Genomic DNA, 22602 nt, shown 5'->3' with positions numbered 1-22602 from the left:
TGTGGTGTTTTCCGTTTTTGTTTAAATAGTTTCATGCAAGTCTAGTTCAGCATTTGGGACGCTCAATTCCACTTCGCACTAGAAGCCATTAGGCAAGCAAGGGTCGGGTTTTTCGATTTTAAAGTAAACCTATAACCTACCTAGCCATGATGAAATACATATTCTAGTGAAATTATTGTGATAATTAACAAAAAACACAAATTTCACAATTCAACGCAAGTAACGACATTCAAAAGGCAACCGTTAACTTGATCGTATAAACACGCTGTCGCCCTAAATAAACGCGGTGCCGTCAAACGGAACCGTTCGGATAATCCGTGCTCGCTCAACTAACCGGAGCTGAACTGCTTGGAAGGACCGAAAATACCACGAATACACGGAGTTTTTAACCGAATATACGTGCGACCCCTCCGGTAAGATACATTTTATCCCTTCCGTTCGGCATACTGTCGGGTGTCGGAAGAAAAACGGACTGCGGAACCATTCCGTACGTGCGGTGAAACAGTGGTGCATAATGTGCGGTGGTGGTTGATTACCTTTTGTTCTTATTGTTTCGCGAACACACCTAAAAAGACACTCTGTGCCCGTGCAAGGTGTTTGCGGTGGAAAAACAACCATCGTCAGGTGAAGTGAATTTTCCTAACACGAAAGGGTACGAGACATTTTCTACCAACCCAACGCTCGTCGGTACCGCTCGCCGTCACATCGCCGGTAGAGAGCACAAGAAAAATGCGTTAGTCAGCGGTTTACTTGTTTTTTGTGTGTGCCTCTTTTTCCTAGTAGGACATTCGGGGTTCGGCATTTTAAAAAGAAGGTTGCTGCGCCTCTTTGTGATCTGTTTTCGTGTTGCTGCTGGTGCTGCTGTGCCTGGGTACTGTTTTACGTTCGGAGTTTCGGGCATTTTCCACGCACCGCGTCGGCCATAGCATATTTTCCACCATCGGGGTATTTCCCATTGAACATTTTCGGCTTTGCGCATCATCAATATCAGTCTCGTCTCTCACACCTTTTTGATTGTGTCTGTGTCCCGATGTGTGCCGTGTGCGCACGACGCACCATCAATGTGTGCGTGTTTCTGTGTTGCGTATTTGCGTTAGCGATTTGTGGCTGTGTTTATAGTTGCGAACAATTTGCGCGAAGGGTTGCTCGGTTTTGCCTCGTAAGGATCGATTTTCCACCTTCACTACTCCAAAAAATGCACCAAATGCTGGGTCCCACACACACACCAAAAAAAACCCCGGTAGTTGCAGCTTTCTTCGGCAAGCCAAGGTGTGTGGATCATGGGCACACGGCAAAGATCGATCACCGACGGGTGCATGTGTGCGTGGTGAGGTTACCTTTTCTTCCTTTTTTTTTTGTTGTTGCCCTTCCTCCGTTCATTCAGCCGTGCGTTTTTGATCGACTTTTTTTTACGTGCTGTGCGCACTCTCTTCTTCAGTAGCCACTTTTTTCTCGGCTCTCTCTCTCTCGATCCCGTTCGCTCATTCGTTATCTGTCTCTGCCTATCCTTTGCTCCGTTCATTGGCCGCCGTGCGTGTTGGTGTGGGGGGTTTAGATTTTCGCCGCAATGTCGGACGGTGCCAGTAACAAGCGCAGGAGATAAAGCTTCCACCGCACGTCATAAGTTCATGCGGAGGGTTTTTTTTTCTTTCCTGTTCTTGGTCCTCGTGTGTGACAACTAGTGCGTGAGTTTCCCAACATTCCAGGGAAATTATTTTCCACAAAAGTTTCTTCTTTACTTTAAGCCCTCCCTCCCCCGGACGTTGCCCGTTGAAGCTATTCACCTTCCTCACAAAACGCTGTGAGAAGAGGAAAAGCTAATTGAAGGAAATAATTCTCCGCCCGCAGTCTACAGAGACTACAGGTGGCGAAAGAAACCACCCTCCCGCTAATCCACGTCAGCCTAAGTAGCCTTTGTGTTTTGCGTGCGTGCGTGTGTGTGTGTGTGTCTTCCGTTCCGGGCCGGTGGAGTTTGAGCTTGGTGTGGAACCGTCACAGATAGCTAACCCGGCCACCTAGAAAACCTTCTTTGGCCTTCTTTTCTCTACAACCTCAAGGGGTCGGCTTTTTCTGCCAATACTGACTTCCTTGACTCCGTATTTTACCCATGGGGTCCTGCCCTGCTAGGACCGGTATTTGCTTGCAACCTATCCAATCCTGCGTTCGATTTTTAAATCAACCGACCAAGTGTTTTTTTTCCTTTCTTCTTCGTTGGCTCTACAGACTAGAAAGGCTCGACGATATACCATTTCTGGCTTCATTGACTTGAGTTAACGCACAGCTGATCTACGGACCCAGCCAAAATCATACTGAGCAAAGGATTCAAATTCTTCTTCTCCTTCTTTTGCCATACGACCTCTCTTAGTTAGGTCCACGATATGATGATACCACGTAGTTGGAAAGTCAGTCCTCTACGGACTACGGGGGAACGGTCTTGATGTGATTGGAACCGGTGGGCCGGTTAACGGCTCAAATTTGAAGATTTCAAATCGATTTTATCGAATGACAACCAAACTGACAGCCAAGTCGTCAGAAAGTTTTACAACTGTGAAAAATTAACCAGTTAGGCGCGTTAAGTGAAATTATAGCTTCGTTTGCGAAAATTTCACCTTAAAAACTCATTTAGACGAGTTAAGTTTTACTGGCAAACAGCAGAAATGTAATTTGACAGTTAGCAGTGAGTGCAACTGGGGCTTTCGTCTAAACGCGCTTAAAAACCTCTTGAGGATGTCAGACAGCAGACAGAGGTAGCCCCTCGAGGTCCTTTTCAATTTAGACCCGCAAAGATATGTTGACATAATCAATTAATAACAATCTTTCAAAAGTGGTTTTCAAGAACACATTTTGCTACATCAACTTTGACAGTTTAAATTTTGTTGGTTAGGTTTGGGAGCAGTGAAGATAGTAAGTCCTCACACTTTGGGGGAATGGCCCAGATGGGATTTGCACACCGGTCCTGCCGTGTGAAGATTGGCACCACTGTCGCATCTACTACCGGGCCTCCCCAAATACTATTGCAGAGCACAACAAGCAGAAGATTTGATGGATAATTCGATCAACATCGCTTATCGTAGTGTATGGACCCTTGGCTATGTATCATTTCCGTGTCTGTGTAGCGCCCTCTAGCGGTTGTTACTATTTTACCCATGAAAATGCAAAACAGAGAGCTTTTTCTCCGTGGAAAAACAATTAGCGGTGAGAGAGAGATTTCCGTTCGATGCTTACCTCCTCCTTCCTTGCTCTTCATGTTGGGAGTGTTTAGATTATGTTCACCCACAGGTCAGTCACCTGTGCTGTTTCTTATCTCGATGAAGGTGGCTGTTTATGTGTGCGATGTGATTATGATGCGCCTACAATTGTATAAAAGGAAAATGAAGCATAGGACGACCCCCCTGATGCAACAACGGCCCACTCACGCTAGACTGTTGTGCTTAAGGGAGCTTTATCCGCGACACATTGGCGTCAAAGCTGTCCATCCTTCCACTTTTCCTTCTGGCGCTTTTCTTCGCAACACGCTACCTACCTACCTGCATTAGAAAACTACGGTCCCCCCCTCTCTCTCTCACACACACACCGGCGTCAAGGGGTCTTTTCGTGTCAAATTCGAAGGCTAGAGTGGAAACGGTGGTCACGAAAACGGGAAAAACAAAATAAAAAAAAAATGGCAATCGATTTTCCCCATTCTCTCTCTCTCTCTCTCTCTCTCTCTCTCTCTCTCTCTCTCTCTCTCCGCGAGATGACGGTTGATTCTCTCCTTTTTCGGTCGTTACTGTTGTTGTTTTCTTTGTTGTGTCTTTAGGTTTCTCGGCTCGGGTTGGTAGTTTGTCCGTTGCGCCGTCGTCGTGGTGGCCGTCGGTTTTGAGCGATCCAGCAGCAGCCACAGCAGCAGTACGCTATGTAGTGTGCATCAGTTCACACACAACCTTACGGACGGACAACAACCGTCTTGTGCGTGTTGTTTTTCACGTCATTTTTGGGGGGTGGTTTTTTTGTGGGTGGTGGTGTAGGACTAAGGGACACCACGGGGGGGGGGAAGAAGGCTATGCGAAGGAAAAGCAAATGAAGGTGATGGTACCGTACAGTGACAAAATTCAGCCAGAAACTTGCAATTTGAAGTGGTAAAGAAAAGTGGAAAACCTATGCGCTGGAAGAAAGGCGCACCTCACTTCCCGAGCGGTTTAGTATTATAAGCTAAAATATTGAAAAAAATAATCGTTAAGATATAAAAGTGTGAGTGTGTTATATGTGGTTGTTTTCGATCGTCCTAGATTAACCGTACGTGCATTGTATAAGCGCGTGAGTGAGTGTTCGTGTGTGTGTGTACGTGCGGGCGCGCGTGTGCATGTGTTGTGTGGTGTGGTAGAAGAGAGGCAGACGCAGCGGCGCCCCTCCTCCCTCCTCTTCCAACATTGATTATCCCGTTTCCCCGTGCACGTGTCCACCGCAAAGCGCCACCAAGTGTCCTTTCTGCGGGAAAGGAAAGGAACAGTTACAGCCCCGCGGCCCCCCGGACAACTAATACCATCACGGCAGGATGTCGGGCGTGCGGGAAATACCGGCGGAGGACAGCATCAAGGTGGTGTGCCGTTTTCGGCCACTGAACGACAGCGAGGAGCTCGCGGGTTCAAAGTTCGTCGTGAAGTTTCCGTCCGGACCGGAGGAAAACTGTCTCTCCATCGGGGTAAGTAAAGCGGGGAGGGAGGGAGGGGGAAACCCCATTTGACCTTCGGATTGGAAAAAAAATTTGGGAAGAGTTCGCTTGTGTTATGTTGTTGTGCTCTGCTTTTATCTGTAGTGGTGATACGAGCGTCCTTGTCCATACAACGTTACGCAACGGAAAAGCCATTTGTTTATGTTGTTCTCTGATATGCCGAGAGTCAACAAGGAAAAGCTTACCGACCAAACCCAGCTATCTTAGATGATGCCGTGAAAATGCCTTACCCCAATAATCAGCATCTTGGGTGACTAGCAATCTATTTTCGATTTTTTTTATTATACCCTCCACTCCACACTCTCCTCCCATTACTCCCGAGGCTTCTCTTCGCCCTTCCGCGATTTTTCATGGCGGAAAAGAGAAAAGCTTCGTGCGGAGTTACAGTACGCAGGCTTCAAGCATTATCGTCTGTTTTTTTTTTGTCTTAGATGGAAAATCGAATCGCAAAAGCTTTTTCGGGGTTTTCCAAATCGGTTACAAAATTTTCTCTTCTTGGTCATCAATTTTCCATTTCAAAATATTTTTTGTTTGCTTAAAACCATGTCAGTGCCTTTCAGCGCACTCCATCGGTTTGTAGAGTCAACATCTATCTCTATGGGCGGTAAGGGTGGGGGGAGAAAATAAGGGAAGCGACCTTGAAATTTTGAACTAACCAGCAACTCCCTCTTTGTACATGCGCATGAAGATAGAGCGGTTTTATGTTTTGCAGGAATGTCCACCAAACAATAACAACAACAAAACACACACACATTCCTATTGCTCACAACAAAGAAGAGAGGGATCCAGGCTGGGCTTTTTTATTTTCTTGGTTATTTTGTTTGTTGGTTCCGGTTGGTTATGTTGGAAGCGAGCAGCAGCAGCAGTGTGGAAGTGTAATTCAACAATCAATCAAAGGAAAAATCAATTTTCCCCTTCTCGCCTCAATCAACACACACCCACAAGCTCTCGTCGACCCCCAGAAGAAAAGTCCCAGCTCAACCCTGATCAAACTCATCATTCAACCGTGGAACCCCCCGAACAATAATATTAATGCTGCTGCTGCTGCTGCAATTGGACCCCTGGATGCTCTTTCTCAACACATAATAACACTCTTTCTCTTTCCTAAATGCCCCTCTCTCAAAATCTTTATTTCTCTTTCTGATATTTTGAATGCATTAATAATAATAGTACACCCCTAAAAACCATCCCCCTGTGTATGTGGGGGTGCTTTTACAACACATGAACAGCGAGAAACTAAGTACAAACTAAGTACAAACTTACCTACCTACCCCCCCATAATCGATTGCGCGTGAAATGCATTTTTGTTCAATGTGTCCCCACGAGATTTCACGAGATTCGAACTCGACCCCCCCGGGCGCTTGCCAACGAATACCGAACGCTTCTACGACATACACCACGACCGTTGATTGTAAACGATCGATTAAAGGAGGCATATAAACCATCTGATCGATTCAGTGGTTTTTATCGCTTTTCCAAATAAAAAAATCGAAAAAATGTGTGCAGTTTGCTTGCTTTAGTGTATTGCTTATAGGATACACACACACCTTGTATCCCATGTGCTTTGAAATGACTCACCTATCTAAACAATTACCTAGCACACCACCAGAAACCAAGACCCCCCCCTCCCCATTGGACATGATGGTATGGATGGCCATGCGTTGGCGTGCCAGCATATACCATCATAAATAATTGTCTGTGTGTGTGTGTGTTGGAGTATGAGCAATGGTAGATAGCATGACAAGCCTCTCGCCTACGAAGCAAATACTCAAGCTGTGTTGCGTCAAAGTTCCGTTTGCATTGCTGTGGGCAGCAGCAGCCGTTTAGGATAAAACCATTTGAAAGCTGACATTTAGAACGAGATGGTGCAATGGGCTTGCCGCCCAGAAACCCTTCCGCATGCAATTAAAGGCGTTTATTTCACACATCGTTCATTAGCTCTGTGTGAAGCAGCAAATGAAGCGCATCTGGCAATCTTATATAGAGAAGATATGTTGAATTCGTTTCATCTCTCGACGGGTACTTCCATAAGCCCATGTCTCCATTTCATGATGAAAAAAAAACGAGTACTGAGAGATCTCGAAAAAAGACGAAACCGCATGTGGCGTGAACCTCAGTTTTAGCGAGAAAAGAAGAAAAGGAAACCTCTGACACTCTCGTAAGAATCGCGTTCCCGGCAGCATTAACGCTGACTCACGCCCGTCTGACCATATGCCGGTGGTGGAATGTGCCCCATGCGCCATGGTGTTATCTCGCTTTCCACCCAACTCGTCCTCATCACCAAGAAATTCAACAACAGCAAAAAGACGAAAAGGAAGTTCCTCCAGCTTTGCTGGTGTTCCGTGGTCATCTTCTCGGTGTGGTGTGTTTATGGTTTTAGCGTGGTCCGCTTTATTGCTAGCTTCTCCGAGCAATGGAGCCAACCATGGAGTCATCTTAAAAATTAAATCACAGCCAGGCAATAGCGAGAGCACAAATTTCTCGCTGTACGAAAGCCCGACACTTTGAAAAATGCTTCCCGTTTTGGCAAGTAATAGGAACGAACGCGCCATCGTTTTTTTTTTTTTTTTGGGAAAGCCTCCGAGGCGGCCTAACGGAAAGGCTATAAATAAAAGCGCTCGAAAACTTGCCGACTTGCGGGCTGTTTTCTGGTTTCGGGTTCCTTTCTTTCTGCCTGATGTGGATGTTAATTTGCTGCCTCTTAATGTTCAAACAAGCGCAACCGGAAGCTAACCGCACCGAACCGTGGCGTCAGCGTGGAGCTGATGGCTATATGTGTAGGCACGTGTGTGTGTGTGTGTGTGTGAGGTGGGGGGGGGTAAGTGTGTCTGGCTTCGTAATGTTCAGTACGGTGTGTTTTCCAGTTTGCTATATATTGGCTGTAGTTATTATAATATACTTTAGCCGTTCCTTTCATTCCGCTTGCCTCTCTTGCCTTACCTTACCATGCGATAAATCATATACTTTCATGAGACACACACACACACACACTCAAACGTGCTTGCACGCTTCAGTGGGTCAGAAATCTAGTTGCGCCAGCAAACCACCAGACGGTGGTGAAAAGTCTGACCAATATGAACCGAAACCACACGAAAGCTCTGGAAATTTAGGCGCTCACTCTTTCTCAGGCGTGTTGTACACCAAGAAGCACGCAACATTGCACAACAATCGAAATATGCTCCAATCGTGTGTACGGGATGTGGAGGTTCGTTGCCTTCCCTTGCGAGGCAGAGCTTACCACGCGGCTAACGTCCATCGACCATATAGATCACCAAGTCTGAGTGGTTTGGTCCCACAGTCTCAGGTCACAGCTTCAGAAAAAAGGAAGCTTCAGGGAACCGCGTAAGCGCGTTTCAAATGTTCAAGAACTGCTCTACTTGGACTTGGGATGCATTTGAATGTCGTTAGAAGCTCCTTTCTCTCTCTCTATCTCTCTTTTTGGGCATAACGACCCCTTATAAGTCATGACTTAATGATGTAGGGGTGATGTACAGATAGGTGACCGCACCTTTCGAAGTCGTCCAAAACTTCACCTATCTGGGGTCAAAAGTCAGAACCGACAACAACATTGATGTTGAGTTACGCGCAAGTGTGCTGGATGCCAACCGGTCATACTACAGCCTGAGGAAACTTATCCACTCTAAAAACCTGTCGCGATGGACGAAGCTGGGACTGTACCGAACATTTATAGGCCCAGTACTCACAGAATGCCTCTGAGATGTCCTCAGAATGGAAGAGAGCCGCTACAATGACGAACTCTATGATCTGTACGATGATCTCACCATCGTGCTGCGCATTAGACTCTCCAGGCTCCGGTGGGCTGGTCACGTCATGAGAATGACAACCGGACGACCCAGCCCGTAATGTCCTTTTAGTCCGCCCACACGGACAGAGGAGGCGTGATAGGCCCAAATTGAGATTGAGAGAGAGAATGCTAAACCGTGAGCGGTATCGAGGATTGTTTGCAGCAGTCCAAGATCGCAAAGCGGTTGTAGCGCCTGATAAGTAAGTCGACTTAATGATACCACGTAGTTGGATAGTCAAGTCCTCACTACAGGAGATACGATCCAGATGGGATTTGAACCCCGGTCCTGCCGTATCGCTCCAAGTTCCAATGTTCCCCATATACACCCTATAGCTACCTCGGATGTAGCATCATCCAACTTCCAGTTCTGACATCATGCTTGAAGGTGACGATGAGCATCAGTAGGTTCCTGTGGAATTCTTCGTGCCTGAATGTGTATGTTTATTTATCCGCTGCAACACTAATTGCATGATATCGATTTTACTTTACTCATTAAGCACTGTAGCACGCCGCTTCGGTGCCTTACGTGATCGCAATGAGATCATCAGTTTGCCCGTAGAGTGTGTGATGGGAAGCACACTTTTTCTCTCCCTCCCCGGACAGACAGAAGTAGAAGCCAATTTCATCCACCGACCGGCAAAATAGGTCGTCTTTTTTGTGACCGTAGATAAGCAGATCAATGTGTGACGGCAAGCAAGCTATATTTGCCCGATTACTTAACATACTGTGACGGTCGATTGCCTGATTACCAGAAGTCTTCTTATCTATGACTTACCTACGATCGTACATTATTTGTCCTAATGGGCTAGAGAAAGGCAAGGAATGCTCGGTATGATTCAAACGATTTTCTCGCCGATTTTCTGTGTGGATGTGGTGGTGTGAAAGTGGTAGGGGCGTTTTATTTTAAAGATATGACGAATCGTGGTGTTGTCTGTCGTTCCTTTCACTGGTAGCAGTACCCTTGAACCCTTCCTCATGCTCATGTGATTTTCCGGGTGCGGGGTTTTTTGGAAATGCTCAGGCATTTCCGGGTGCGGAGTTTTTTTCGGTTATGCGGACGAACTTCAATTAGAATTCTTAAGTGTTTGGAAAACCAGTGGGATGAAGACTGGATGCGTTCCACCAAAGATATGCTAATAATTGTGCCTCTCTTTCTAATTTCTCGTTATGCTTCCCAGGGCAAGGTGTACCTGTTCGACAAAGTGTTCAAACCGAACGCGACACAGGAGAAGGTGTACAATGAGGCGGCCAAGTCGATCGTGTCGGACGTGCTGGCCGGCTACAACGGCACAATCTTCGCGTACGGCCAGACGTCGTCCGGTAAGACGCACACGATGGAGGGCGTGATCGGTGACCCGGCCAAGCAGGGCATCATCCCGCGCATCGTCAACGACATCTTCAACCACATCTACACGATGGAGATGAACATCGAGTTCCACATCAAGGTGTCGTACTACGAAATCTACATGGACAAGATCCGCGATCTGCTGGACGTGTCGAAGGTGAACCTGAGCGTGCACGAGGACAAGAACCGGGTGCCGTACGTGAAGGGTGCGTCCGAGCGGTTCGTCTCGAGCCCGGAGGAGGTGTTCGAGGTGATCGAGGAGGGCAAATCGAACCGCCACATCGCGGTCACCAACATGAACGAGCACTCGTCCCGGTCGCATTCCGTGTTTCTGATCAACGTGAAGCAGGAAAACATGGAGAACGAGAAGAAGCTGTCCGGCAAGCTGTATCTGGTCGATTTGGCCGGTTCGGAGAAGGTGTCGAAAACGGGTGCGGAGGGTACGGTGCTGGACGAGGCGAAAAACATTAACAAATCGCTGTCGGCGCTCGGCAATGTGATCTCGGCGTTGGCGGACGGTAACAAGACACACATCCCGTACCGTGACTCCAAGCTGACGCGCATCCTGCAGGAATCGCTCGGTGGTAATGCGCGCACCACGATCGTCATCTGCTGCTCACCTGCCAGCTTCAACGAGTCGGAAACGAAGTCAACGTTAGATTTCGGCCGCAGGTAACACTTTACATCTGCTTAGCGTGCTCATTTGCGAACGTCTAATCGTTTCCCCCCTTTCCATTCCGTACAGAGCAAAGACGGTAAAGAACGTGGTATGCGTGAACGAGGAACTGACCGCCGAGGAGTGGAAGCGAAGGTACGAACGAGAAAAGGAGAAGAACACGAAGCTGAAGGGCAAAATCGAGAAGCTCGAAGCGGAACTGGCCCGGTGGCGGGCGGGCGAAACGGTCAACGTGGAGGAGCAGCTCGATCTGCAGCAGGACGCGATGGAGGCGAGCACACCGAACGTGGAGGTGCTGTTGGGCCAACCGGCCGATCTGCCAGTGCCGGCAACACCGGGCGGCGGTGGTCTACCACTGTCCGCCCAACCCGACACGCTCGAGGTGGAACGGGAGCGTCTGTACCAGCAGCTGGATGAGAAGGACGAGGAGATCAACCAGCAGTCGCAGTACGTGGAGAAGCTGAAGGAGCAAATCATCGACCAGGAGGAGCTGATCGCAAACACGCGCCGCGACTACGAAAATCTGCAGTCGGAGATGACCCGCATCCAGCAGGAGAACGAGAACGCCAAGGAGGAGGTGAAGGAGGTGCTACAGGCGCTCGAGGAGCTGGCGGTTAACTACGACCAAAAGTCGCAGGAAATCGAGCTGAAGAACAAGGAGATCGACACGGTGAACGAGGAGCTGCAGCAGAAGCAAGGCACACTCAACAGCGTCCAGTCGGAGCTGCAGCAGCTGAAGGATATGTCCACGCACCAGAAGAAGCGCATCAACGAGATGCTGACCAACCTGTTGCGCGATCTGTCCGAGGTTGGGCAGGCGCTCGCCGCCGACCAGAACGAGATGAAGATGAACGTGGAAGCATCCGCCGGCAAGGTGGAGGAAGAGTTCACCGTTGCCCGGCTGTACATCAGCAAGATGAAGTCGGAGGCGAAGAATTTGTCCGCCCGGTGCGCTAACCTCGAGTCGCTCCAGCAGGACACCTGCAAAAAGGTGTCCGAGTACGAGAAGGAGCTGAGCGAGTGCCGGCTGCTGATCTCGCAGCACAAGGCACGGATGAACTCGCTGCAGGAATCGATGCGCGAGGCGGAGAACAAGAAGCGCACGCTGGAGGAGAACATTGACGCGCTGCGCGAGGAGTGCGCGAAGCTGAAGGCGGCCGAACAGGTGTCGGCAGTGAACGCGGAGGAGAAGCAGCGTGCCGACCAGCTGAAGGTGGCGTTCGAAAGCCAGATGGATCAGTTGCGCGACGTCCACACGAAGCAGGTGTCCGCACTGCGGGACGAAATTTCCGAAAAGCAGGAGCTGATCAACGAACTCAAGGAGTAAGATATGGAAGGAGGGCAAATAAGGGGACGCTTTGGCGGGGGGTTCTTTTTTTGGATTGGGATTTTTGGACGCCCAAGTTCACGTCTAATCGTGTGTTTCTGCTTATTCTTACAGCACCAACCAGAAGCTGACGCTTGCCCACCAGCAGATGACGGTCGACTACGAGAAGCTGAAGCAGGAGGAGCAGGAAAAGTCGTCCAAACTGCAGACGCTTATGTCAGTATCACCTTCCCTACATTCGCTTCTACTAACACCGTCACAGCATACGCTCCAACAACACCACCACCATCACCCAACTAATCTTGATTCCAACAAGCTCCTAGAACAGCAGCAGCAGCAGCATCACGAAAAGCAGCCAGACTGGTTTGCGCTGGAAGCGGATACGCTTCCCGCTACCAAACAGCACACCCTATCGCCCACCGGTTCGCCTCACTCCGGTCTGGCATCGCCCATCTCCGGCGTTGAGACCGCATCGCTCGTGCGCCTGCTGCAGGCCGTCCTCAGTGAGGATGAACCGCAGTGCAAGACACCGCCATCCAACAACGCGGGTCTTTCGGCCTCCTCACCCTCGCATCCCCAAGGTGCTCCTCCGCGCCTGTCGAAACGGGACAAGAATCGGGCAAACGAAGAGAATGCCAAGCTGACACCGTCGTCCACGCCGGAACGGACCACTAACAACCAGCAACCGCATCTCCGAAAGCGCACGACCAAATCCCGCCGGGTGCTTAATTTCCGCGCGAAACGGGACGACGAGCGGGAAACGCCCGGGTTGGCGGCGGCGGTATCGAACCCTTCCCGGCAGCAGCACCCAAACGCCCAGTCGCCGCCCCGGTGCCGTTCGGCCGATTCCTCTCCGGCGCCGTCGTGCGTCGGCCAGGAGCTGGAAAATGTGTGCGGATGGCCGGGACGGCTGATTAGCTCGCTGCTGCCGAAGGGCATGCCGACGCTTCAGCTCCATCTGCTGATCTCGCTCACGATGGTGCTTCTAACGCACCGCTGCCCACAGTTTATGCTGGTGGTGTAAAGTGGGTGCTGTTGATTTGGATTTCCCTTTTTTGAAGGTCCTCAATTTGCCTGCGCATTTCTTGCAGCTTTATTTTGATCAGTATTAGCTCGGGAAGAAGAGCCTCGAGCACTCCTTAAATTTGTAGTGTGAAGAACAGCTTATGAAGCGCTTGAGTTGATGTACAAAAGATACCAACAAGATCAGTATGCCTTGTAACGTTCCCCCGTCACTCGTATAATCGTATATCCGGAGGACGCAGTTATGTTAGACTTGTTTGTGATATATTTTTTAATTTTAATTCTAGTACGGTATCAAATTTCCTTCTTTCTTTTTGATCTTGTGGCAAAAAAATACAATGGAGCTTTTGTGTCGATTGGAGAGCGCCGACGTTCACATTTCCCTTTCCACAGTGTCTGTGTCTGTGTGGGAATCGTTTTGTTAATATGTATAGTATTACAACCTAGTAATGTTGTTGACTAGTGTGTAAAACCTAACTTACGAACGCCGCTGGCATCGTCTTCGTGGGAAAGGTAGTTAAGCAATTCGGGCTGCAATTCGGGCCGACTGTACGATAATACGCTGAATCATTTGTAACTTTGCCCCCAAAACGCCTTTTTGCTTCTGTGATAGCAAAAAAAGAGCCCCCCCAAACCTAATACTAATACGCGATAAAGCTTACCAATAGACAAAACGTCACTATATCTTATCTCGTTCGGGAAGCTAAGTTCGATTAGAATCTCTTGCAGCGGTTTTAAGTATGTGTGTATATGTGCCTGTTTGATCGTGCAGCAGATTTTTTTTGTTGTTTCTTACAATCCACACTGCCTCTTAACGCTTTTGATGTGATTTTATTTGAAATTCTGCTTGCAACACGGATATATAATGCGAGATATCGATAGCTATCCTTGTATTTGTACCAATCGATAAACGGGGGCAAAAGGATCAGGAAAAAAAAGGTGATAGCTCACAAACAGTTGGGAAGATAGCTTTAGCTAGGGAGAGCAGTCTTCTCCGAAACGGCCATCCTTATTATGGTTGGTTTGAGGTTAGGTTTTAGAAGGCCATACGCCACAGAGAGCGGATCTACCCTTCTCGGTGCGAGATGGCAAATTTTAAAAGAACTGTGATAACACAAAACTCCCTATTAATAGTTCTCGATTCGTTTTGGAGTAGCTTATGTCTGTAGTCTCATCGACGCCATTTTGTTGTTCCGTACGCGTTTGCCGTAAGAGGAGGCGGCACAACAAAATCTCTTCCGATGATGGTGGATAGTGTGTTGGGTCAAGTGGCTTTTTTTTTAAGAGAGGAGAGAACAACTGCTCACTAACATGTGAGCGGGGAGGCTTTGCTGCACTCTAGCGCCATGTCTCCCTTCTTGGGATATGGGACAGATGATATCAAGATTCCAATCGCAAGGCATCGATTCGCTATCCCATCGATACCGCTCACGGTTTAGCGCCGACGACTGGCAATCCGTTATCCCGGCCGTTCTGGCGGACGCATCAACGCCATCACTCGCCATCTCAATTTGGGCCTACCACGCCTCCTCTGTCCGTGTGGACGGCCTAAAAGAACTTTACGGGCTGGGTCGTCCGGTGTCATTCTCATGACGTGATCAGCCCACCGGCCGCCTGGCGAGTCTAATGCGCAACGCGAGGTTCTGTGCCGCACGCTCGATCCTTTGATAAGCTTCCGCTTCATAGGAGATCCTCAAACCAGTGATGTCTATGTCATCAGCGTATGCCAGGATCTGGATTGACTTATAGAAGATGGTCCCCGAAGTTTCCACCTCCGAGTCGCGGATGGCTCTCTCTAGCGCTAGGTTGAAAAGGAGACAGGCAAGCCCATCTCACTGGCCCTTGATGGATGGGTAGCAAAGAGCCCTGAGAGTTTTCCATCCACCTTCACCTGGCATGTGATGTTGGCCATTGTCATTCCTTTCAAGCCTGGTAAGCTTGGCCGGGATTCCAAAAGAGCTCCGGGCGTCTTCTAGTTTTACCCTGGCTAGCCGCTGTCATATGCGGCTTTAAAATCAACGAAGAGTTGGTAGGAGTGGAGCTGCTGCTCCGCCATCTTCTCCAAGATTTGCCGCATCGTGAAGGTCTGGTCAGTGGGTCGCTATCCCATACCTCAGTAGTGTTTGATCAGTTCGGCTCTACTAGTCCGCCTGGTGCCTGGTGCCTTGTTGTTCCTGAGCAGACGGATAGCCTTTCTGTAGCATGATATCATCTGCTAGTGGAGCCTCTATCGCGAGAGGACCTCTGGCTGTTAACTGACCCAGATCCCCATCCTTATTCCGACAGCAGACTCACCAGGAGCAGGTCTGAAGCTATTTCGGCGACCTGCTATCTCCTGGTAAAAGGAAGGGAATCTCAGAAAGTTGGAACTCGACACACACACACATGCTCTCGAACCGGAATGACTCACCTTCTCATGCAACACGAAACACACTCCAACTTTCGACAGTATTCATCACCTCTACACACATACACACACACACCTTTTTTAAGTTTCTATTTCGCTCTGTCTCTTGCTATCCCTTACTCTAAGTCATATTAGTTTGTCATTACAATTTTGCTCGCGCATTTTGTGTGTGTTTGCGCATTTTTTCCCCCTCTTTTGTTCTCTGTTACACTGCGATGCGATGTTGTTACACTTTCTCCTTTTGTTTTGTAGCTTGTACCTTCGTTTTTTTTTTTTCTTTTCTTCGTGTGTGTGTTATCCAACATTTTTTATGACTGACCGTTTTCTGTTAGCTTTCAGCGCGTTTCCATTTTATTTGTCTCTGTCCCCGTTTTTATCGCTTTCGCGCTTTTTGAAGCCGTGGACGTGGCAGCTAACTTACCTCTGCAACGAGATGTATTGCCGATCAATTGGGCGAGCTTTTTTAAAAAAATCAAGGCTGTAAATTAACTACCCCCCGGAGCCGCAGAAAGACGGTTGCGTATTCGTGTGTACTGTGTTGTGACGGATTGTGTATCCTGCGCGCGTTTTTTTTTAATCAATGTCCGTTTGGAAAATGTAAGGCAACAGAAGAATTCGGTTGTTTAAAGGCGTTAAGCAGACACTTACTCTACCACGCAAGAGGAACACGTAATGAAGAGGGTAGCAATTTAGAGAGAGAGAGAGAGTAAGCGAGAGAAAGACAAGTAAGCACACAAACTACCAGTCTCAGCAAAGGAGGTAGCAGCCACAGGATGTCGCGATGCAACATTTTCCACAGGCTTCGGGGCGGCGAGTGTTTGTGCGAGTGGGTGTTCTGTTTTCTTTTTTAGGTCGTTTCGCTTCTCCAGCAGCGCACTGCTGCTGTCGTGCATCGCAAATCGTTGTGTCGAGTCTGATGTGTATTCCAAACCGACATTGAACCTGCTGAGGGCTGAATTGCTCCACTACTCCGATCCATACTATGGATAGCGAGAGAGCGAGAGTGAAGAGCATATGAACGATGGTGCAATTGTATGCTGCTGGTTGCTGTTACTGGGAGCTTGAAGGACGATACTAACCAAACCCCCCCCCCCTCCCATTCCTTATGTGACCCTCCGCAAAATCTTTTACTAAAAAAACACCACGCAAAAAAAAACGGGAAAACCTACGATGAGAACATGTACGTCCGTGTACGATTGCGAATATTCATTTCCCACTTCCCCAAGGACAAAAGTTGATTAGCGGCCGCAGAGAGGTTTAGGCAGCCGGAAGATGATAGATAGAGCAGGAAGCCCGGAAGCTTAGGCTGTTAGGCCGTTTAGGGGAGACCATGCTTAGGCTAAGGCCCGAGACAGTGAACACATCCAACCGGGAAGGTGGAAGGCAAGACTGTACAGGCAAGATGGTAGGAACACGAACATGCGACAAACGTCTTTCGGGGCGGGCTGATGGGGTGCTGTGACGTCACCGGCTCGGGAAGCAAACATTTGCCTCGTTTTACGTCGTTGTGATATTCCAAAACCCGCCCCTCCCTCCCCTTTGGTAGATGTATACGTTTGTTCTCTATCTTCCGTTTCCGTATGCCTGATCAGTTTTTTGGTTTTCTTTACTACGCAAATACTCATCATACATATCTCTATGTACTTTCTTGCGTTCGATGTGTACACACACACACACACTCTTTAGTTTAGTCAGCTTCAATAAGCGATATGGGCACGTCCGCGTTTGGCTAGCCGGGCGAGCTGTGTTTAATCAACATGCACAAGAAAAACAAAACCTGCACGCCATAGACTTATTACACACCTACCACAAGGACTACACCACCCTACAAAACATACCATAGATCTAACGCAACATCACGCGCCCCCCCAACCGTAGTGATGGCGAGGGAGAACACCGACTCCGACAAACAACACCACATATCGTACGTAGGATGTGTTGCTCTCGCATGCTCCCCAATAGCTAATAGCTAAAGGTCGATTTATAGGCTTATAGAGGACAATAATCGGAGCTGTTGCGGAGAGGGACGGCTTTGCCTAGAGTATGTGGGGCCGCAATAATTTCTGTTCTATCGCGGAAGGACGCCAGTATCGCTTGCGTAGGAATACCTTTCGAATATGGCGGTTCGATTTGAAAGGATAACGGTTAGGGGGAGGTAGCCGCTGTCTAGGGAAGGAAGACTGCTGTGTACAGTGCGCTCAAATTGCGCTCAACGGACATTAGTCGTAAGAAGAACCGCTAAAACAAATGTGTTATGTACAGTATGTAAATTAAGAGAGAGAGAGATTATCATATATATATACAGATATTTATATACATATGCAACACTGGTCAGGAAGGGTTCTAAATACCGAAATGCGTGAACCACGTGCGGATGTTGCCAGTACATTAAAATATTCGTCAGTGTGCGCTAAGGCTCTAAGGCTACTTGTAAAACGGGAGGCAAGGCAGAATGAAGCAGGGAAAATATGGATTTCAATCGGAAACACGGAAACAAAGCATTGTCTAATCAAAACCATTGTACACATGTTCTCATTTGGTTTTACGTTTTGTGGTGGTTATAACTTACTTTCCCTTAAGATGATGTTACTTAACAGCGGGGATGATGCCCCTGGGTTTGGAGTTATCTTCTGTTAACTCGTTCGCTTATTGTAGGCTTACCGACGAGCGACGCGAGCAGGCCCGCAAGGATCTCAAAGGGCTGGAGGATACGGTGGCGAAGGAGCTGCAGTCGCTCCACGCCCTGCGCAAACTGTTCGTGCTGGATCTGCAGGTAAGTGCTCAAACCACCGGCACCACACGTCCACGCGCGCACGCGATCCCTTATCGTCCGATTTGTCCGCAGGCCCGCATCAAGAAGTCGCTAAACTCCGAGGACACCGAGGACGACGGTGGGTCGCTCGCGCAGAAGCAGAAGATTTCCTTCCTCGAGAACAATCTCGAGCAGCTGACGAAGGTGCACAAGCAGCTGGTGCGGGATAATGCGGACCTACGGTGCGAGCTGCCGAAGCTGGAGAAACGCCTCCGGACGACGGTCGAGCGCGTGAAGGCACTCGAGACAGCCCTGAAGGAGGCGAAGGAGGGTGCGATGCGCGACCGCAAACGCTACCAGTACGAGGTGGACCGCATCAAGGAAGCCGTGCGTCAGAAGAATTTGGCACGCCGCGGACCGCAAGCACAAATTGGTGGGTTGATTTATTAGTGTGTGTGTGTGGCTGTTGAATCGCAATATAATTGGTCGTCGTCGTTTTTGCTTCTTTTTCTTACAGCGAAACCTATTCGAGCCGGACAGCCATATTTGTTCAAGAGCGGTGGAACGGGTGCGGCTACCACGGCACCGGGCGGTACCGCCATCATACCGAAAGCAATGGCGGACGAAAAGCGAAAGTCCCAGATCAAGGGTATATAAGCCGAGGGGGTGGAGAGCAAAGCACATCCTGCAATAATGTATATCTCTTTTTTTCGCCCCCCTTTCTTCTAGATATGGACAGTTGAATGAATTGATCTGTGTGAACACGGACACGGATTAGTAGCTAAAGTGTGTGTGTGTGTGTGTGCAACCAAACAAAAACCCATAACAATGAACACAGTGAAAATGCAACACATGCAAGCGCGGAACGGGGGGTAGAGGGTGGGGGGTTGGTTTGAGGTGCTTGAGGAAAGGGAGGAGCAAGACACAACAGAACATCCACGAAAAAAGCCCCGCAGATTATCAGGAACGAGCTAGGATTATCAATGTAGTAGTATCCTTTTTAAAATCTCAATAAGCGCATTTTTAGAAACAGAAGAAAAAACACACACACACACACTTAAATAACGATCCAGCAGTTTACTTACACACACACACCACTCTCGCTTCCAATCGCCCGTTATGCCTCCCCCCTCGCCCTGCTTTCTTGCGTCCTTTTCTATTCTTTTCTTTTTGTACTTTTAAACGGCACTCCAGCTCGTGACAGAAGAAAACACCAGGGAATAGTGAAAGTGTAAAGATCTATTATTATTTTTCATTGTGAGGATTACTATTATTATTATTATTATTATTATTATTATATTATAACTATTAAAATAATTAATATGTTTTGTCATTTGCTTAAGTCAGCAGCATAGAAACCGATAGAAAGCGTGCCCGTGCGCGAGAGATAAAAGAGATAAAAGAAAGAGAACAGGATATAGGCACACACACACACACACACAACACCCTCAACATTCACATACTATAAGCACACAGCAGAAAGAACGCATACGAACAGCAGGGGCATTGCAACGCTTGTGTTAAGGCAATGGGGCTTACGGGCTAGTGGAATGTCGAGAAATGAGGGAGCAGAGTAATGGGGGGGGGGGGATGGAGAGGCAGAGAGAGAGGAGGGAATAAATGGTGCTTTTCGCTTCCCAAAATCGAAAGCAGCAGGAAAGTTAAAGCAAAACAACAATCTAATAACAATCCAAAGCAAAGTACTAGTAATTATTGCTGCTACTACTACTACCACTACCGCTACTGATGCAACTAATACTACTGCGCCGCTACGTCATCGTTTTAATGGTTGCGAATCATTCCTCTTTTATTTACGTCGTCTTTCTGCCGTGCAAAATGGGCCGGAAAAGTAAAAGAAAGGTAGTTGAAACGTTGCAGAAAAAAGTTGGAAGAGATTTATATAGAAAACACACAAAAAGAGGGAAATCAAACAGGCTAGAAAGAGGGTGTGTGTGTGTGTGTGCCGAAACAATATAAAATGCAAGTAGAGAAAAGATTTGAAACAACCCCCCACCTCCTCCTCCCCCTCCACAGGACCCGGATGCAGTATTTGCTTGACGGACATCGGATCAAGGTGGTCCGCTAAACCGTGTCTGGCTCTGCTGTGTGAAGCGATCGGAACTCCTCTCACATCCGCTTCCTTCACCCCCCTCCCCCCCTCCCAATCCTCTACACATGCAACCAAGTGTGCAAGTGTGTGTGAGTGGTTGTACTCTATATATCTCCCGTTTTTTCCGATCGATGTCCGATTTGTCGCTTCGCACCAAGCAGCATAGGGGGAGGTGGGTTGGAGGAAGGTTGCTGCAATATAAACCGAGTAAGCTGACTGTGTTAGTTAAGGTGGGGACGGGCTTATGCTAAGCAAAACTAGAGCAACAAACAAAAAATTCTACTCAATCCATACACACACACACACACACACATTTCTGCGATAGGTAGACTGATATGTAAATGGGAAATGCTTATTAAAAAAAAAACTCCCGGAACTCATACCAAGGGCAGGGCAGGTCACAACAGTGAATGGATATGATCCGTTCCGTTGGTCGGTTGGTCGGGGCAGTATGGGCGAACGTCCGCAGACCTAGACCCCTACATCCCACCCCAACTCCCTCTCCCGCGTGTGCGCCGTGTTTCTGGGTGCTCGCAGAAGAAGAAGCAAAGGATGCGTTGCTGTAGGAGAAAGAATCCCTGGACCAGGAGAAGCACCACGTCATGTAATCACCACGCCGCTTCACGCCGTTGTTGCCGTCGCCCCCGTCGCATTAAGCAAACACGCAATGGAGTATCAGTGTTTCGCCCCGATGTCGTTGCCTGATCAATCTGCGCTAATAAACCTATTCTAACAAGCAAGATATATAGCTCCCGAACCTCTTGTTGTAACCTCTCTCTCTCTCCCTTCCTCCCTCTCTTTCTCTCTGCGCTCCGAGACTAAATTACTGCTTATTTTAGTGATCAAAAACAAAACAAATATACAAACATGATGGTAAAAGCTACATACAACTCTCGTGTTTTCTCCCAGCCGCGATGAAGGTGCTGTAGGGTGCATTGGCAGGACTGACTCTCCTTATCGCTACGGATAAAGTCAGCCGAAGGAAGTTAGAAATGGCAGACCAAGGCCCTCTGGAGATTGTAGCGCGATAGTGATTTTCCCGTCCTGCAGAACGCGGACGATTGGCGCCACATCATCGAAAGAAAAAGCGCACCACGTGTACTGTAAATGTTTCACACGTTGAAATATTTCATCGCCTGAAATATTTCGCCACAGTTCGAAAGCTCGCCAGGCGAAAGCACTAGTTGTACGAGAGAGGTACAATAACAGCTTAACCGTGTTTTCCATCGGGAAAATTATTTCCACCCTTTACAAGTAAATCATGTTGGACCACTTTTCCTATGTGGTCTATATGTTTTTTTTATTATTTTAATTTAAAATTAATTTTCTTTCAGTTCCAAGGCGTATTTTGAGCATTATTTCGGTAAGTATTAATAGCATTTTTAGGCTAAACCAAAAAAAAATCAATATTAAGCCATAATTTAATTTAATAGGGTAACTGCTCCAGTTCTCGGCATTGTACCTATTTTGGGCAGGTCTGCAAAAAAAGGAAAATTATGGAAAAAATAGTATGATAATTGTTCTTCTAATTATTTTTAAAGGAATATATCATTGTTTATTCTTTAAATACGTTTTTGTTCATTTAGAAGTTTTGATTCATTTAGATCGATATTTATCGAAATATCGAAATATTTGTGCCGAGCTCAAAACATTTCGTCCGATTTGCTTTGTGCCCGATAGTTCGGCAGTTCTGAGATTTAGCAAACTAGAGCTTAAAAAAATTGGGGTTTCGATTTTTCTGAACAATAAAATTAGTTTAAAATTTATTCAAAGCGATATTGATAATTTAAAAATCCAATAAATGATAATTTTTTCACTTTAAAGGCTGCCGAAAATAGGTAAATGATAAATGGTTGATTTTTGACAGCTCAATTCAGTGCAATTTCAGAGCGATGTTCGAGTGACGTAATCAATCTGGCAGTTTGATATCCAAAATAGGCATCATAAAATTAATTATTTAACTACTTTCTATCAAGAATTTAAGCAAAGTGAGAGTAGAAAATTGTTTAAAATATTTTTCTTTAACTAATTACACCTTTTAGAGTTTTTCAAATCGTCTATTCGTGATGCCGAAAATAGGAACACATCCTGCCCAAAATAGAAGCAAAACCAATGTTTGCATTTTTACTAACATTTCTACAAAAATGGGTTTAATCAATAAACCATGAATGCTGAAACATTCTTGCATACTTTTACAACCAAAATAATACCACCCATCAATCAAATTTATTAAGTTTAATGATTGTATTTGTATTTTTTTTCTGATCGTGCGGAAAACTGATACAGTTGCCCTATTTTTAAAACGCCCAAACTTGATGCTGACCAAATGTATGGATTTTGACAGTTCGAAAAGTTTGTGGTCAAGTTCGAGTCGAGTCAAGCTGTATTTTTACCAGGAAACTTTTTTTTACATTTCTATCAATTTGATGTTGAAGTTATCGAACAA

General features: G+C 47.3%; 1 protein-coding gene across 4 annotated transcripts; it reads left to right on the top strand.

The window, feature by feature from the left end:
* Nucleotides 1–290: 290 nt before the first annotated feature.
* On the top strand, nucleotides 291–20968 carry LOC118517452 (kinesin heavy chain). 4 transcript variants are annotated; one of them, XM_036063606.1, is made up of 9 exons: nucleotides 291–413; nucleotides 4269–4681; nucleotides 9695–10533; nucleotides 10607–11860; nucleotides 11979–12080; nucleotides 17950–18067; nucleotides 18140–18479; nucleotides 18564–18695; nucleotides 18776–20968. In XM_036063606.1, exons 2-9 carry the CDS (start codon nucleotides 4535–4537, stop codon nucleotides 18787–18789), a joined length of 2946 nt encoding a protein of 981 aa, XP_035919499.1. In that variant the 5' UTR covers nucleotides 291–413; nucleotides 4269–4534; the 3' UTR covers nucleotides 18790–20968. The 4 variants fall into 4 exon arrangements, with proteins under 4 accessions (XP_035919499.1, XP_035919502.1, XP_035919500.1 ...); XM_036063609.1 differs by lacking the exon at nucleotides 291–413 and adding an exon at nucleotides 465–487; XM_036063607.1 differs by lacking the exon at nucleotides 291–413 and adding an exon at nucleotides 486–624.
* Nucleotides 20969–22602: the final 1634 nt, after the last annotated feature.

This window comes from Anopheles stephensi, chromosome X (genome assembly GCF_013141755.1).
Source record: "Anopheles stephensi strain Indian chromosome X, UCI_ANSTEP_V1.0, whole genome shotgun sequence".
Taxonomy (NCBI): Eukaryota; Metazoa; Arthropoda; class Insecta; order Diptera; family Culicidae; genus Anopheles; species Anopheles stephensi.
Note: the sequence above shows the minus strand (reverse complement) of the source record. Positions and strands in the feature narration are given on the sequence as shown.